Source organism: Thermobia domestica, chromosome 2, assembly GCF_964235325.1.
Source record: "Thermobia domestica chromosome 2, izTheDome1.hap1.1, whole genome shotgun sequence".
Taxonomy (NCBI): Eukaryota; Metazoa; Arthropoda; class Insecta; order Zygentoma; family Lepismatidae; genus Thermobia; species Thermobia domestica.
Genome location: NC_137455.1, coordinates 118,704,418 through 118,722,970, shown reverse-complemented (window position 1 = coordinate 118,722,970; position 18,553 = coordinate 118,704,418). Strand labels below are relative to the sequence as shown.

Below are 18,553 nucleotides of genomic sequence, written 5' to 3'. Positions count from 1 at the left end.
GTAGCACATTCAATGGACAGATAGAAATGAGAGTAGTATGCTGAGTCAAATCTGTATACATTTAATTGTGGACTTAAGGTGCACATAAAAAGTCCTAAGTATCAATGTAAACTTCCTCAAAATACCAGACGTTTCAATAGAGAATGCAGCTAATGCGTCCCCCTACTTGAGACTGGTGTTCCATTTTTGGAATATTTCATCTTATGACGTCATACCCTACGTTTGATTTGCGTGGACTTTCAACCCAATATTTTATGAGATTCAGCAACCTCTTATTACTTACATATTAAAAGCAAGATAAGTTCTGAAAAAAAAAAAAGAATGTACCAATCTTTTCCTTTCCACGGCTTAACAGAAAAAAACGCCGAAATGTATGCAATAAACTATTCTCCTCTCAGCACACCTTGCTGTCTAGCTAAGTCTACTACTTCATTGACATCTATTTCAAACTTTAAAATCAAAACAATAAGGATTTCCGTTGAAGAAATTAATTTACTTGAACAAAAGTGAACACAATTTTTTGTTCCATTATTGCTCCACTGGGGAAAACGGGTAACATTTTTTTTTTAGTGTAATAGAGGACAGGACAGCTATGGCTACCTCGTACTCCATGTAAACTCATTACGGGTTCCAAATTGCACGACAACACATGTGATATATACGAAAGAAAGGCAGAAAAATTGATTTTTGTTTAGGAGATATGAGTAGTAACAAAATTGACTTAATTAAAACTATAGACGATGACGACGATGTGCCAAACTTTTCAGAAAGTTCAGATAGCGAAGAGGAGGTAATATTTATTTATGATATTTGATCTTATAAATGGGTGTCAAAAGTGCAAGTGGTGATTTGCAGTTATGATAAAAGCATGTTTATGAAAATTCGGTCAAATATTCATATAGATTAACAATATGGGGATAGATTTATATCACATGAAGCTCACATTTACTGTTGAAAATAGTGTCCTCATTTTCTTCTGTACTCTTTTGTTGCCGAATGCCGATGCCAGATAAGGTTTAACGATGCTACTAGAATAAGTTAACAAAGGTGCTTATGAATGTGCAGACTAATACATGAAACTGAAAACAAATTTTTACGTTTTTTTTTTTATTTGGCCTATGTTTAGCAGAAGGGGTCCAGCTATTTTCTCTAAAACTTGTTACAATTTGGGTAATTTCTGTTCACATTCGGTTAGTTTAGGGTGGGTTAGGTTAGTTTAGTTTAGTTTATGGGTAATAGTATACATGAGAACCCCCTGATCTGCGTTTCTTCTGTGTTCTATTACCATTTCTACATGAAATACCATAAATTTTCTACGTAGTGCAATAGTAAGAAGTATCCATGTGCACAAGACATGCGATATGCGTTAAATTCCCCTCCCCCCCCACACAGTCATAGATAAAGTACAACGGCACTACACATGCAGATATAAAGTACAGGTACGTTCTTTTTATTTTCGTATCAGTCGATAAGTAAATAAAAGTCGCTTTGTTACCCCTTTTGTAAGTTCGTACATACTCAATGAATAATCCCTAAAAGTATGAGCGTCCTGCTCCTTCGGGAACTGATGCAGCTTCATGTATACTATATCCAGTTTATGTTATATTAGTGTAGGAGTCCCGCATAATCTTCCAAAATATGATAGAATTTCACTTATTTCTACTAATATTAGGTAAGTTTAGGTTGGTTCAGGTTAGCTTAGGTTAGTTTAGATTTGGTTACGTTATGTTACGTGTAAGTACTTGCATCATTCATTTCTCCTGTAAATTATGTTTTTTACGTGCTTCTGGACCCGTAGTACTAAAGATACTCCTTTTATTCAGATGATTTCCTAAGACATTCTGCACTGTTATTTTCCTAGTGCATACCCAAATAATTGCATACGAATTTGATAATATGGTTGTATATTGATATGCCATAATATTGTTTCTGATAAAAGTATGGGGGCATTAGTGCCGTATCGCCGGACCACTTTGAAAAAAAAAAAAAAAGGTTAAGTGCCGTATCGCCGGACCAATTGTAGGAAATTTACCGGGTCAATTGGGGAATTTATTTAAGTTTGTGAGGAGGAATGAGTGAAAGTGAGATAAGTGAAATAGTAAAAGTGAAGAAAGTTGTTTTTGTTGGCAGTTTTTGATGTAAGTGGCACAGTATGTGAAGGCGGAAGGACTATTTCACGGAGAGGTACATTTCTTATAATATAGTAGCACGAAAGTCGTGGCGTTGGGGAAGAAGAGCATTTCGAGGGCTATTTAGCGGAGTATTTATTTAAGGAAAAGAAACCCGAGGAAATCGTTGTACATGATTTTCTTCCTGAAATTGGAAAAGTTTACAAGCCTTTTGAAGGCAAGTGACTTCTAACTGAACGGGAATGTATTTCCGCACAGTGTACAGAAGCTGTATTGTATGTTAACAAGTGAAGTGTTGCAAGTATAAAACTATGACATGTGCTATTGAAATTTTTATGACCGCCAAAAACACACGTCACTACCTTCGCGTACGCGTATACCCACCGCCGCTGACGCGCCTGCCTCCTTCGGACGTACCCCTCTCTCCGGTCGGGCCCTCCTGCTGCTCTTCTGCTTTACTCGGTTAGGTTCAAAAACACAAACCAGCCGGTGCTAGGTGGCTACTGAAAGCACGGATGCCATCTAACGGAGTCAGAGAAGGGAGCGCAGCAGGGGGCCGAGCAGAGCAAGAAGGTGCGTCCGAATGAACCGGGCGCGTCAGCGACGGTGGGTATATGCGTAGGCGAGGGTAGTGACAACATGTGAGTTTTGGCGATCATAAAAGTTTCAATAGCGCTTGTCGTGGTTTTATACTTGCAACGCTTCACTTGTTAACATACAATACAGCTTCTGTACACTGCGCGGAAATACATTCCCGTTTAGTTAGAAGTCACTTGGGTGCAGAGTTATTGTAGGGATCCGTGCATAAATTCATTGTATATATACTTCTTTGGATTATGTATTTATACGTTACTAAATATGTTATAAGCAATATCACAATATATGTTCAAAACTTCTATATTTGTACTCCAAAGTAACATAAATTTCACAATTATGTTGATCCCTCAACTCTCGGATACTTGTATGTTTGCGCGTCATGAGTTAGCACACTGACTTCAGAACTTCGCTTTATTGTGGTTACTGGCTACGTCATGATTGAATTCGTGCTTAACATCTTAGACTTTCATTAATGTATTTCTACCAAATACACATCTCATAGGTAAGAACACAACATATTTATATTATTTACATACTGGTCTATTAATTGAACTCACATATATTGAGCTACATATTAAACTTACAGTAGTTGTGTTTTGCAGTGGCTTTATAATAGTTTTATAGTGACTTTGCAGTAATATTTATATTACCGTATAATAAGAGATAGAATTGCAATTTTAGTTTAAGTTAAGAAAGTAAAGTTAAACATACACTGGCCTATGCTTACCTTACCTAGCAGACATATTATTTGGAATCGAAAGTCTGAATTTTACATCCTTGCACGTGAATTCAAAGCAGAAGCGACAAAATCATTCAGCTTATGCATTGTATAAATTTGGCCCCCTTTTCTTAATCTGTACGGAATGCTATTTGTATTAGCGTCATTGAAAATTTTCGGCTATTTTAATCATTCAATTTTAATGAAGAAATTCTAGTACGTTCTTTGTTTCACAGTACTATAAATGAGAAGAATGAATTTATTATTTCTTTGAAGCATCACTTCTACAGTATTTATCTCGAATTCAATCCTATATGTACTAAGTATCCGATGTATATTATTGTTTTCTTTCCCGGCGTGTGTGTAATATGATGAAGTTATTTTGATATATTGTGGAAGTGATACTTCAAGCAAATTAACAAATGTTGGTGCTTCTTGTTACGTGAAATTTATTATTATTATTATTATTATTATTATTATATAGTAATAATAATAATATAAGTAAATTTCCGGAGTTTTTAATTCCTTCAACACCTGAAGAAGACTACAGATCAAGGAGAGTTGAAATCAAATGTAAATGAATCTCAATAATTGATACATAAAAAAGGTGACTATTCTTTAGATATGGTTTAGTTGCATATTGTGAAATTATATAGTGTAGATAACTATATCGTCAATAGAAATCACTATAGGCTATACACTGTTTTACGGTACTTCTATTATGTTGTTAGCCAGGTTAGTTGGTTTCATCTTACTTAAATAATATAATTATGTTTCTTTTTATTTATTTATTTAGTTTCAACCGCACAAGAAAAAGAAGAAGAGAAAGGATGATTTTGATTCTGAATTTAAGTTCGTTGCTAATATAAGTGAATATAACAAGGATACTTGGGACGATGTTACTAAGTATATCAAACGCAAAGCGAAGACTAAGACAGATGATAAAATAGCAAAGATCAGAAAAGAAAAGAAATTAGAGGTAAGTTTCAAATTTCCACTGATTTTATGGAATAAAATTTTTTTTTTCGTAATTTATGATAAAATTTTTAACAATAACTCCAACGTGTAGAGAGAGAACAATAATTTTCTATTTTCTATAGCAATGTGTCTATTTAAAAAAAAAAAAAAAAAAAAAAAAAAAAAAGACAAATAATGTTTTATCAGTATTGTGTACAAATCTTATATATAAAATGCTGAGTAGGGAACAATGGAAATATAATTACACTAAGAAAAACTTAAACAAACAAATAAAAATCGGTATTTATATTGCGCTGCAGGTACTTCTGTTTTTAGTTTTGTGTAAAGTGCTTTTAGTGTAAAGGAAGGGGGAGGGGGCTCAGAAGACAACAGTCCCAATGTACGACGCTTCGAGTTTACGATGCTCACTCCTGTAAAATACGTAAGAAGTTGAAATGCATATGTTCTGGCTTACGCTGTTAGCGTGGTACTGACGGACGTTCAGTTCGGCTCGGCAGATAAGAAAAGATGATGTCAGCTAATTTTAGTGGACCATCGATTATGGAATTTAAAATACGATGAACAAAATATCGGCTTAATCACCTGGGGGAGGGGAGGTAATAGACATTCTGAATGGGTGACAAATATTGGGTCTAAAGTATTGTCCCCACCAGTGAATGTAGGAGACTTGAGTACAACAGATTGATCAGTTTATACCCGACCCAACTGGTAACGCTGCTGTCACTTGCGTAGTTACGGAAGAATCCGAGTACCGTCGTCGTTACTATGGTACTGAGTTTGTGGGTCCCGGAGTGTTACTTTGGTGCTAGCGAAATGATGGCGAATGTAAACCTTTATTGGGAAACATACATCATGGCTCTTTTTCATCCACATTCTCTGTGAAAGAGAACAGTAAAACAGTGCTGGGAAAATGTTTAAACATCAGAGTGGCTACAGCAAGGTTTGTCCAAGTGGGCCCAGCCCGAAAAAAGTCAAAGCTTTTTTCAAGTTGGACTCATCTTAAAACCCACCTGGGTTTTTAAGTTTTTTTTGTTAGGATATTATTGGTACAACTAAGGTTGCATTGATTTTTATTCATTGATTGCAAGTGATTTTTGTCAGGTTTTAGACTTTCCTTCGGCGAATTAGATGCTTTCACGTTAAGATACACAACAATCATTCAACATAAGAACTTTTCAATATAAGACCTTTATAAAGTTCTGAATGCACTAAATGAATAAAAAACTTAGCTTGTGTTTCTTTGAAGTAAAATATGCAATTTTATATTTTCAGTAAATATGTAAATACATTAGTAAAAGTATTACTATTATTTCTTGCCTTTGATGGTAACACAAGTATCCTTCAGTAAAATTTGGTTTTTCAACAGTTTAGTCCAGTCATTTGTTGCTACTCTTCAAAAAGCATTCTGTGGAATCAACACCAGCAATAGCGTAAAGATTCTTGTCAAATTTAAGAAGCTTAATATTCGGAGTTTTGAAAACTACGTAACGCTTACTATTTCAAGTGCTAAATTCAAACTTCCGTACTAGTGGAAGTTTCGATGTACAGTAAAAAAAAAGAAAAAAAAAGAAAAAAACCTGCATTTTCGGGAAAAACCTGTCGTGAAAGAAATGCTCGGGATATTTCCGTAATTGAACGCACAAAGTATCAGAAGTGAACTTCAACAATAAAACCATTTATTTAACACTGGAAAATATTTATTTCATATAAGAGATTTTGAAACACTTATTTTATAAAACATAAATTATATCTTTGTGTTAAATAAATATATTTGGTATTCATATTTGGTGAACGTCACAGGCTCCTAGAATTACACGATCTTCATTTGTTCGTTTGTCTGCCTGTACCACACACACTACAGGGTACAACTTTTGGTCTTTTAAGTTTAAATTTTCAGGGTACAGGCACGAGACACTTAAATTTCTGTATATATATTTTGGCGGCATATAAACGTAAAGTTTAAAAATAGTGGCCATTTTTCCAAAATACGGGTATTCACACCACAAGGTGCAATTTTTGGAATTTTAAGTTGAAACTTTGAGGGTAGAAGCACAAAACATTCTAAATTTACTATGTAGATTTTCTCGCGATCCAATGTAAAATTTCAAAATGGCGGCCATTTTTTTTTTCAAAATAGCAGTGAATAGAAAATTGTTGCAAGTTATGACAATGATAATCTTCAAACATAAATCACATTTAACACTTTTACCCCCAAAACATTGATTTATTTCGAAAAAAACAAATTAAACCCGAAAAAACCCGTATAGATCCAAGTGGGTTGTTAAAAAAAAAAATACGAGAAAAACCACCACAACTCCAAACAAATTTTGGCACCCCCTTAATTGAAGCTAAGGTAGCTTGCCATTATTCCGCAACTGATGTATATTTTTGTACGGACATTTTATTTTCACTGTTTAATGAATCCTGAACAAATTTTGTGTGGTGATAATTATAATTTTGGGGAAGAATATTAGATTGTCAGACTTGGAACTGCATGCGCCATGGAGAAATAATCACCGGAAAGCCATTTTCTGTTATGTAGTTCAATGAATAGTGAAAAAGTTGGCAAATCATATGAGAGTGATGTCAGGAGTAAAATAGAATTTTTGGAACAAAATATAAGGGGAAACTGTTCGATTTCTTCAGAGTGGTTTAAGAGGGCTACAAGTGCAGATACCCCTAACTATTTAAATTGATTCATCTGTTTAAATGTAATGTGGCCAGATCCTGACAAACACAGTATTTCACGTTGCTAAGTAATAGGAATTAACCTTTTCTCCATGTGAGATATTTTTACCAATACAATGTATTGTTTCGAATCAATGAGTAGATTTTCTATTATTAGTGTTCACGAAATGACTGACATGAGAAAATCACCGCTTTGCTCCACAATTGGTTTTTGGAAACCTTCCTAGTGTAGTAAAGTAAATAAATAAGTAAATAAAAAACGAACATGAATGACGTAATCTTCAGTGGACAACCAATTAAACAACCGAAAGCATGATCATCTGAAAGTCGGCTCAAACTCAAAAATAGGAACTTTAGGATGAAAGCGAACGCGAAGCCTAGGACACTCAGCCGTACTAATGAATGTAGGGGGATTTGAATAAAGATTCCATCCAGATAGGCTAACCAAGGGTTCAGAAGATGCGAAATCAAAACTGACAACCCTACCATCCTATTTAATTAGGTAAAAATAATAACGTCAAATTTTCGATGGACTATCGATTCGGATCGTCAAAATCCCATTAGGAAAAATTCAGTCCTCTTTCCAGATGAATTCTAATATCTGCTGACATTGATCATATCTGCATTGATAATATTGATGTTCAGATAGATTATTACCGGATAGTCTAGTTTTAGAAACTATTACATATCTCAGTAATTTGAGGGATTTAAATTCGCACTGGCAGTAAGTCTTTCAGCTATTTTTATTTCACTTTTTACTGTATTTGTAACAGTATAGCTATTTATATAAGTATTTCTTTTTGCAATAACTTCTACCAGTTTCTCCTGAAATTTTTTGCACAGTACTGTTACCTTTGTTAAGGAAACTTGAAAAGAGGTTCCGAATCGATTTTTTTTCTTCCCACTATTTAGTTCATAATGTACGATAAACTCCAGTGAAAATTTTACCTCCAGTGAATTCTCAAACACTAACAAGAATTGCATGTAACAGTGAGTTACACGCAATTCACGTAACATTTTGCTGGATTAGATATTGGAGTTCACGGTATTTTAGCATTTTGTCTTGACAGTTTCGGTTGTAATAAGTTCATTATTTCCAGTGTTCGTCCTTCACGTTTTCATTAAAATTTACGGATTAAAAGATGATAATACAGGTGATAAATCAGAAAGACTATGATAAATTCTACAATTGAAATTCAGTTAAGTCCAAGTGTCTGTTTGAAAGTAAAATGAAGTTCTCTGTATTTTCAAAATCTTTCTCTTCAACTGTCTTGGGTATTATTTTATTTATTTAAGTCTATAATACTTGTTTCTAAAAGTATATGTTTAAAAGAAAATTAATAAAAATGTCCTTTACACACACACACACATATATATATATATATATATATATATATATATATATATACAAAAAACAACTTCAAAATTAGTTTGAAACATGTTTTTATATCGTAATTCTGGCTTAACTTTCTATGATTATTCTATGAAGGCTAAGAGGTGAATGATAATGCAGGTGAATAATAATTGATGCGATTTGATAGCGGGAAAAATTAGATCTTGAGAAGACTAATGAACACGATATTGTCCATCGGAAGCTTGTATGGCTGAGATTCTAAACCAGAGACGCTCTCACCAAACGTGAGAGCTCTACAATTGCTTCCCTTGAAGTCCTGACTCTAAATAGGAGACCAAAGTTCGTATCTCTACCAGCAGGTAATGAGTGTATTTGTAAAACGCACAAAAAATGAGATATGTATTCCAGTACTGAGGTATACTCATGCCCAAAATTATTGTCGCATCTCTATAAATATGTTGTTGTAGGTGATAACGAATTCGCCCTGTATTCTTATAATGTTAGTATGTGTATAATCGGTAAAGACATGTATGTAGCAAATTTCATGTCAAAAGAGCAGTAAATAGGAACAATAAAACGAAAATAAAACTTCCTTGTCCATTTAGCAACATTTTGTTTTATTCATTGTAATTTTCGTATTTATAGTTCTTTTCCCATGAAATTTAGCACAACTATACATTTCCTGATTATACACATAGTATCAGTATTAATAGTACCCTGCAAACTCATTAACATTTTGGGCATGAGTGTACATTTTTAGAAAGAGTCAAAGAAGCTACTGTTTCCGTGGTGTTCTTTGTAATTTAGTTAAATATTAATAAAATAGTGTATTAAAGCGTAAATGGATGAACATGAGTAAATAAAACATGATACTACTTTTGTAGTATCTGTATCATGTATGATTGTTGATGTCAGGTATATTTGTGTAAGGAACATAGCTATCCTTTAAAAGGCACTTTAAATTACATAAATGCTTGGTTTTGTTTTAGTATTTGACTTTCTCAGAACTCTAATATGTGTTGATGAAACATATTACAATCAATTTTTTTTCTCTATAAGTTTATATCAAAATAAAATGTCGATGAATTGCATTTATGTTTTAGCAAAAGGAGTCAACCGACAACGATGTAAAAGAAGAAATCAAAGAGGAGAGTGACAGTGATGCGGATGAACAAAATAGTAGAAAGTCAGATAGTGAAGAGGACGATATACTGTCAGAGAGTGAATTACAAAAAGGTATTACCGTATGCTTCTAGTTTCTTTCTTTCTTGAATGTATAGTCTTGTTTAAAAAAAGAAAAGAAAAAATCCACCATTATTCTTTCAAAAGCTCTGTATTCTTAATGAATGTAACAAGCGTGAATCTTGCGTAGTTCTTGAACATCGTTATTTCAAGTATCAAAGTACTATTATTTATTATGTACGATTGCGAGAATGTGGCTTTTAAAGAAAAGTTTATGGTCAGCTTTTTTGATCAGGTCTCTAAATAATAGTGACATACTACTCCCCGATCAACGTAAGTAATACGTTCCGTAAACCCTTGAGTAATACGAATTTGTAAATTAAGTGTAACTTCATATATATATAAGTGTAAATTATAACAATACCATATTGTTAAATATTAAAGATTTAAAAATATATAATATATATAAATATATATATACAATATTATTTCATAAACAAAATATCACTTAGCAGACGTTACTCGGGTATAAACTATAAAATTATGAATACAAGGTTTATATTGTAATTTTCGTGCTTTGTTATGTAACTGCGAATAGGCGTAAGTCGAAATAAAAATTTCATTAATAACTTCATAGGACAATGTAATTAATGATTCAGTTAGAAATGGGGTGATTTTCAATTCACTCGTATTATTATGGAATTAAACTTGTCTTGTAAAAGGAGTTTCTATTTGTATACTGTAGAATACTACATCTAGTCACAGTTGAGTGAGATTCTTATTGTATTAATAATAACAATAACGATAATAATAAGATACTGCAAATGTTTTGTGTGCTAAAGTGATATACAGTGATACTGTAATATGTTTATGCCATGTAGTTGTCTAAAGTAGGATTTTGTTAAATGTCTTATTTCTTTTATTTTACACATCTTTATTTATTTATTGTCGGAATTGTATACTGTTTCAATCAAATGTAAGATTATGTTTGCTTTATTTTAAAGACTTTATTAGAGACAAAGAACGTGTAACAAAGAAGAAAAAGAAGAAAGAGCAAGAAGAATTCTTCGATGATGCTCCTCCGTTTAATGAAAATGTATCATTTTATGAAATGAATTTATCTCGTCCGCTACTAAAGGTATGAGTATTATCATAAAGTATTTGAAGTGTTGAATAATAAAATTATTTACCTAGAATGCATACTTCTAATTTATATTCAGCTACTTCGTTCTCCTACAATTCTGCGAGCATCATCAGACTGTTTTCTCAGAATTTCACCGAATTACTTTTACATATGTCTAGTTTCATCATTATTTTCACAAAATAGTAGGAGAACGAAATATATAGCTGGTTATAAATAAAACTACGGGTTCAAGGAAAGAGGGCGCGGTGGCTCAGTGGTAGAGCGTTCACCTCCGGTGCTTGGGGTCCCTGGTTCAATCCCAGCTCGCGCCGTGTGGACTTTGTGGTGGACAAACACTGTGCTGGTGGGTTTTCTCGGGGTTCTCCCGTTTCCTCCTACTTCATTCATTTCTCACCATCACCAGGTTCAAGGTAAATAACACTTATTATTCAGTTTCATAAAATTGTGTACTTATTTTAATTATATTAAGCTAAGACAAATGTTAAGGTATATCGCAGACTTTATAATCAATATAGATATATTCAGTATTACTATTTTATATTCTTTAAGGCTTCAAAGCGAATGTTGCTGGAGTGATGAGTAGAGGCACGAGTTTTTCGCAATGCTTCAGAATTAAGTAATTTTCAGTTTCTTGACGTTTTATGATATTCTGTGTATTTTCATTGGTTTCCGTTGCGCAATAAAACGCGAAATTGGCAGTTTTGCGCGAAATTTCTATTAATACTAGATATAGCGCCAAATTTTAAAAATACGTTTTCATTAATTTAAAAACTAGTTTTCCGCTGACGAAACGGTAGCACGTGGCATAAACGGTGTATGTTGGGTGGTTCAAACACGGCTATAGAGAACATGTTGGGCATTAGCTTCTCATCTCAGCTGGATAGGGAGGAGTCGTTTTAATTAGCTAGCCAACGACATCATTGCAGGCACCTTCTGTCTTGTCATCGGCGCTGGCACTAAACTCAACGCGCCGTCACTTTTGTTTGAAAGTCTGGGTTTTTAGAATGACACGCTGAAGCAGTTGACGCACACTGGACGAAATGCAAAATCTAGCTGTTCAAAAATTCAAAATGAAGTTGCTTTTAATTGCACCCATTGTAACCGTAATGAGTCACAAAGAAACAACAGATGACAGAACAACAGTAGAAAAGATATGACGTTCTGCAGGGAAATGAGTTTGCACGTATAAAAGACGGGTTGTGATACAGCAGCAGGTATTACTAATAGTGGTCAGATTTAGAGGGTCAAGGCTAACCCATCGTGCTCAACGTTCGCTCGATTGTTAGAAATCGAGAACTGCTCGATTTGTTGCTGCAGGGATGTACTGTGATTGAAATACAAATTGACTGAAAAATTAAATGAGTTTACTACAAGTAGCACGCGTATAACATCTGAAGCTGCTGTTCGCACACAGTGTGTTGCATTTTAATGGAAAATAATAAAGATATCCACCTCGAAATATGTTTATGTGCAATATATGAATGTTCTCATATGCAATAATAGTGACATAGCTGCAGCAAACTGCAACCTGATGTGTTTAATCATTTCATATATGATGTCTATATCCCAGAGAGAGCTGTTTCATATTTGGCATGAAAAAAGAGCCCTAACTGCCAAAAATGCTGTAGTTGTGCAACATATATCTTGGAGCAGACTTTGGTCTATTTAGTCTTGTAGTTGATGGCTTGATATCACTATACTACGACCGCTGTATCTCTAGCTCTGACAGCTATGCGAAAAAGAAAGCTAGGGTTGACCCCCCACCCCATAAGGCCCAACGAGTGACCGATCTGTTACCGCGCTGGCATGGAAACCAGACGTTGTTGCCGCTTCGTGTTCTTCCTTTAGTTTGTGCATAGTTGAGTAATAAGTGCTATGAGATTGTGTTCGTTATTGCGACTTTGTGTTTTCTTTCTTTTCTTTTTGTGTGTTTGGGTGTGCTGTTAAGAATATTGTGATTAATTTTTGACAGTGGCTAGATCTTCAGAACTGAAGACAAAGAAAACAGGAGCCTATAAAGGACAAAGCCGAAAGTTGATATACAGATTCGTGAATATTTCGAGAAAGAGCGCGGTAATGGTGGCCCTCTTCTTTCTGTACCAGAGTGGTTGACACCCTACAAGTGGAAGGCCCACTGTTAAGAACATAACAAAAGAAAAATGTCCCGAAGAACTGAATTCTCCTTCGGCAGTTTTGGTTACTCCAGGCAAAAAAAGAAATCGACCCAATGTAAAAACGTCTGTAGATCGTTTCCAGGATGACGCATTAAGGCAACACATCTATCAATATTATTTAAGGAAAGAATTTCCGACTTTCGGTAAGGTTCTCAAGTCCTTAAAAGAAGCAGGGCTTTTCGAGGGAGGGAAAACAAGCTTGAGTGTTGTGTTAAGCCAAATTCGTTTTAGGTGGAAGAAATTCTCTGGAAGAAAAGTTCTTATGGAAAGAAGCGATATTGTTGCGGCTCGTTGCAAATTTTTGAGTGATGATGAAAATGAACCCAGAAAACTTAGTATGGCAGGACGAAACATGGGTGAATGCAGGACACACGAGAAGTAGTGCGTGGACAGACGATACATCCGAAGGACAATGAAGACACCTATTGGCAAGGGAAGTCGACTTGTTTTGCTTCATGCCGAGACTGTGCGCGGATTTGTACTTGAGGCATTGTTGCTTTTTAAATCAAAGAGCACTCATGATTATCACGAGGAAATGAATTCCTCAACTTTCAAAGACTGGTTTGTTAATAGTCTACTTCCAAATATTAACGTGAATTCCGTAATCGTTCTTGATAACGTGGCTTATCATTCCGTTCAAACGAGTAAACCTCCAAATACTAACAGCAAAAAGGAGGACATAATAAGCTGGCTTGGAAGAAATAATGTTCCTGGAGTATCACCAGATATGAAAAAAGCCGAATTAATGGCATTAATAAAAATCTATAAGCCAAGACAGCCATCATATGAAATCGATGGAATTGCTGAGGCTCACGGGCATACAGTTAGTTATTCGGCTTCCACCATATCATTGCCATTTTAACCCAATTGAGGTAATTTGGGCTCAAGTTAAGAGATGTGGCTGAACATAATAAAATATTTCGTGTAGGTGATGTGAAAAATTTAGTAATAGAGGCGATCGAGAAAGTATCCCCGAATAATCAGAAAAACGCCGTTGAGCATACGTGGAAAATTATTCAGCAAGCTTGGGAAACTAAAGGTGTCTTCGAACAAACTGTAGAAGATTTAATCATAACATTGGGTGATGGTGACGATAGCAGCAACGACAGTGACGATGAAGAAAAAATTGCGACAGTTAACTCTGACGAATTATTTCAAGATTGTGGAGTTCAACCTGTCGATAGTGACGAATATATGTAGGCAGTGATGGTAAGTCAGTTTACTCGATTACTTCGTTATGTTTAATTCCGGCTATTATTATTTTGTTTCCTTACACGGAAAGTTTGAAAAATCCATGAAAATTTAGCATTTATTAAGCAATTCATTTCGATTGTACTTGCTTGCTTTTTCTGTTTCTTCTTACTGTGTGCGGTTAAACCCACGACAAATTGGCAACACTGGTTTGGCCATGTGCAGAACTGTCAGAGCCAAAGACATAGTGGCCATAGTATATTATACGGCAACAACAGAAAATAACTTCTGAAATCATATTCTGTTATAAGCTACTTCTGAAGTACATAGTTTTGTAAGGTTTATATTTTAGATTTCCGCATGATTTCTTGAGGATATTCTATCATTTTCTATAATCATATTTCCGACTATTTGCCAAATCCTTTCTTTCCTGGTAATTTTTAAGAAATGTACATCTTAATAATGACAATAACTAGGTGCTTGCTATATAGTTACGATCAGTTTAGCCATTTATTACCAAGTGAACTAGTACTAATTTAAGAACATGTTTTTTATTGCCTTTTGTAGGCTATTGCAGCAATGAACTTCATTTATCCAACTCCGATTCAAGCGGCTACAATTCCTGTTGCTCTGTTGGGAAGAGATATTTGTGGCTGTGCAGCTACAGGAACTGGCAAAACTGCTGCGTACATGCTACCTATATTGGAAAGACTTTTATTCAAACCTAAGGAGAGCCCTATTACAAGAGTTTTAGTGCTTGTTCCTACCCGAGAATTGGGCGTGCAAGTATATCAGGTGTCGAAACAATTGGCTCAGTTTACTCACGTTGATATTGGATTATCAGTTGGTGGATTGGATGTCAAAGTACAGGTAAAATGTTTTTAAATTTCTCTTGTTTTCCTTTGAATGTTTCTCAAGCTAAAACTATAAAAGTAAATGAATATTTCAGTGGCTCGATGTATGTCGAGTGACAAAGAGAGTTTACATTCAACGCTTCTAATGTGAAAAAATTTTGACGTTTGTTGGGAATTATGTAAAGGATAATTAAACAGCTCTTAGAAATGAAGATAGAGATATAAAATATGTTTCTTGAAATTTACATCATATGTTATTACTAATTTTAACGCCTTTGGACATATTCAGAAATTACAACTTCTTACAATTTGTTATTTATATAATGTCGTCATAAACTTCTAAAGGTTTACAAAACTACATACCTCTTAGGTGCATTAACGCTTGAACTAAACATTCAACTATATGTGCTTATGACTTGTTTATTCTAACTGCCAGACTATGTCAATCACATCCATATTGCCAGCAACCTGCTGTTACCCAGGGGTAAAGGTGGATCTGAAAAAGTAGGGGGACGGATGACGTCACACTGTCCCCTCGTGCTCTTTTTGTCCATTGTATTTTTTATGAAGTGGTAAACGCCATAGATATTTTTTGGAAGTGGATTAACGGCGTCCTACCGCGTTCCCCCTTACTTGTACCCCTGCTGTTATCCCGTCCGAGTAATGTAACATCTACTTCATCACCCAGCGTCCTCCTCAGGCCCCTTAAAAATGAGGAGTTATATTTTTCTTGCATAATATTCATAGATCAAAAATCAAATTCATCACTATTGTTGCGAAATGACTTTTTAAAATTTCTTCATTGATACCACTTCGTATATCTAAGTACCGTTAAACGTAAATGTTTATAATCTGGATTACACATGTAATGACCCTGTACATCAAGATTATTCACTAGTATTATAGGCCTACATTGGTGAAGATCAGGTGTAACATCATAATGGTAAATTGAAAATCAATCTGTTTTTAAAGGAAAATTACAGAAAAGAACGATGTGAAACATCAAATTAAACGCAATTTGACCTTCGCTTAGTTATTGCTTTTTCACTTGATCTCAGCAGCACAAAATTAAGATTTTAATAATAAGCACTTGTTAACAGAAGTCATTCGGCGAAAATTTCCGAATGAGACCGTGTTTGTAAGACCAGTTCGAAATACTCGGAGGTACCTTATTCACTAATAAGTTTAATCTTATTCATTGCTAAATTGTGTACTTGTCAAAGCAATATCCTGAAAGAACTTAATCCTTCCCTTAATCTGAGAATAGCAAAAACTCGAAATTTCGACCTTCCGATTGACAAAATAAAATTTACATGATTAACCGAAATCAACATCTATAAAATTTTATCAATTGTATTTCAGAGGAATGCGGAATATCTTTTTTAAAAAAATTAAGTCTTTGTAATGTTCTTAAGAATATTTTGATAGAATATCAAAAGATAAAGGTTAAACAACATTCAGTACACTAACAGAGCTATATCGTTTAATAGCAACTGATACGTACATCTAAGACACTAGAATAATATGGCGATGATTCCACTGCTAATGGGAATAACATAAATATTAGGTGAGTAAATGAATCAGTTACTTACCAGTCTCATTTTGTTCTCCAAACACACTCATTGACAAATTACTATTCGTCCCATCGATGTGGGAATTCACATATTCTAGCGTGTAGTGTTATTTGGGAGGCGTGTGAACCATCTTTTCATATATTTCTCGACCTCATCATTGCAGTTGGAATTTTTGTTCTTCCAAGTATTCCTGCAGTGGTTCAGAGAAATATTAATCACTCGAGGAGAACTCTGGTTTTTAGGATCGACCAAGTCAATGACAATTGCTGATGTAATAGCAGTGGAAGGACATGCATTGTCATGAAGGAAATTATGCTGTTTTTTCTTCGTAGAGCGTCATTGACTTCTATTGGTAACAGTTTGCTGTTGTGATCTGCGATGATTGTGACTCATGTTTCAAAAATCGTACAAATTACTGTTTCGTCAATATGCCGCCACTCTACATCGTATGTTGACAGGAACTCATCATCTTCTTGCAAATGCCGTGACGACATTTCCTTCCTGAGTAACTTCTACTCAAAGGACAACATTTGTTGGGGTCCAACCTGGCTATAATATTCCGAAATGCAAGTATATTGAATTATTGTTTCGACGCTCTCAACACTGGTGTTTGAATCTGATTGTTCCATTGTTTTCGACGCTTCCAACACTGATATTATTATTCTAGTTGTTGCATTGTTATGCCTCAATTGTTAGTTAGATTTGGGTTCACCATCTCTTTCAATAACGAGGCTATGAGAGGTCTACCTACAGTTTAACATGGGATCCAAACCAATGAGCTCTCTCCAGGAAACGAATCTGGGTCTCCCATGACAAAGGCGCGTACGCTATTCACATAGCCACAATGGAGCTCATGCACCGATTGGTAAAATAAGGTCCTTAAATCAAATTCGACAAATATTAATGTTAACAGTAGTGGGTTGGAGAGCAATACGGATCAAATTAACAGCGGAGTCTCTTAGCACTACATTGAACGCTGAACACTAACCATACATTTGTAATTTTAACAGATTTTCATCAGTGTTTTGTACAGTTAATAATCTTAAAGTTTCAGCAGGTTCACGTTCCTTTACTAAGAGCTTTATGATCCAGTGCTGCTTGACTGTGCATTTTACATTTTCGGTCGGTCACCATTTTACTGTACGTCAAAATGTTTACCCTATTTCATTAAAGATCAGGGATGGTTTTACGAGTGCTCTGAAAACGAAGTAAAATTTTTTAGATCTTTCAAGAAGAAGAAAAAATAGAAGTTGAATCGCCATCGTATTTTGTTATAAACAGATTTCAGAGTAACGTTTCGACCTACATTCTTACCTAAAGTACAAGAAAAATTAAACTTTGAAGACTTAAATTTTTTATCTGAAAAGTCTTACTTAAAACTTTAAAAAGAAAAATTATCATATCATTTGAAAATTCAATTCAACAAACTACAGCGTAAAATTATTACCCGATGATTTTGTGAAAAAGTTGCTTGTGCACTTCACTTTGCTTGTAAGATTTTTGCCATGTATTCATTTTGGGAAGAAATTTATAATTGGCGCAATTGAAGTGAATGCTTATTTTACGAAAGATTGAATAAGGGCTAGTTCTATATGATGTAAATATTGTCCTAAATTTGGTCTCTCATTTTCTTAAATCTTTTCCATTTAAAATGTAGTGCGAGTTACAAGAAGTATATTAAAGCTATTTTTATAGGTTTAAGTTTGTATGCATCAACACCACTGGACAATACAATGTTTTGCGAATGATGTGATTATCTTCGAACAAAAAGGAATAATAATAATAATAATAATAATAATAATAATAATAATAATAATAATAATAATAATAATAATAATAATATAAAAGGAGAAAATAGTTGAGTTTGGCTTCATCTTATTGGTTACAAGCTCTTCGATTTGCAAGTAGAGAATTCGAGTTCACGCAGGTGTGTATATGAGGGAGAATCTTGATTTTGATTCAGTGGTTTT

The 18,553-nt window shown here is 34.4% G+C and overlaps 1 protein-coding gene across 1 annotated transcript in view; it reads left to right on the top strand.

Annotated features, from left to right (window-relative positions):
• Positions 1-588: 588 nt before the first annotated feature.
• The window catches only part of Rs1 (Dead-box helicase Rs1), a 75,459-nt gene continuing 57,494 nt past the window's right edge, over positions 589-18,553 (top strand). The window contains exons 1-5 of the mRNA XM_081745373.1: positions 589-790; positions 4,241-4,423; positions 9,568-9,700; positions 10,651-10,784; positions 14,723-15,025. Of these exons, the coding sequence (XP_081601499.1) occupies positions 701-790; positions 4,241-4,423; positions 9,568-9,700; positions 10,651-10,784; positions 14,723-15,025 (843 nt within the window). The 5' untranslated portion in view covers positions 589-700. The remainder of the gene's footprint in view (positions 791-4,240; positions 4,424-9,567; positions 9,701-10,650; positions 10,785-14,722; positions 15,026-18,553) is intronic.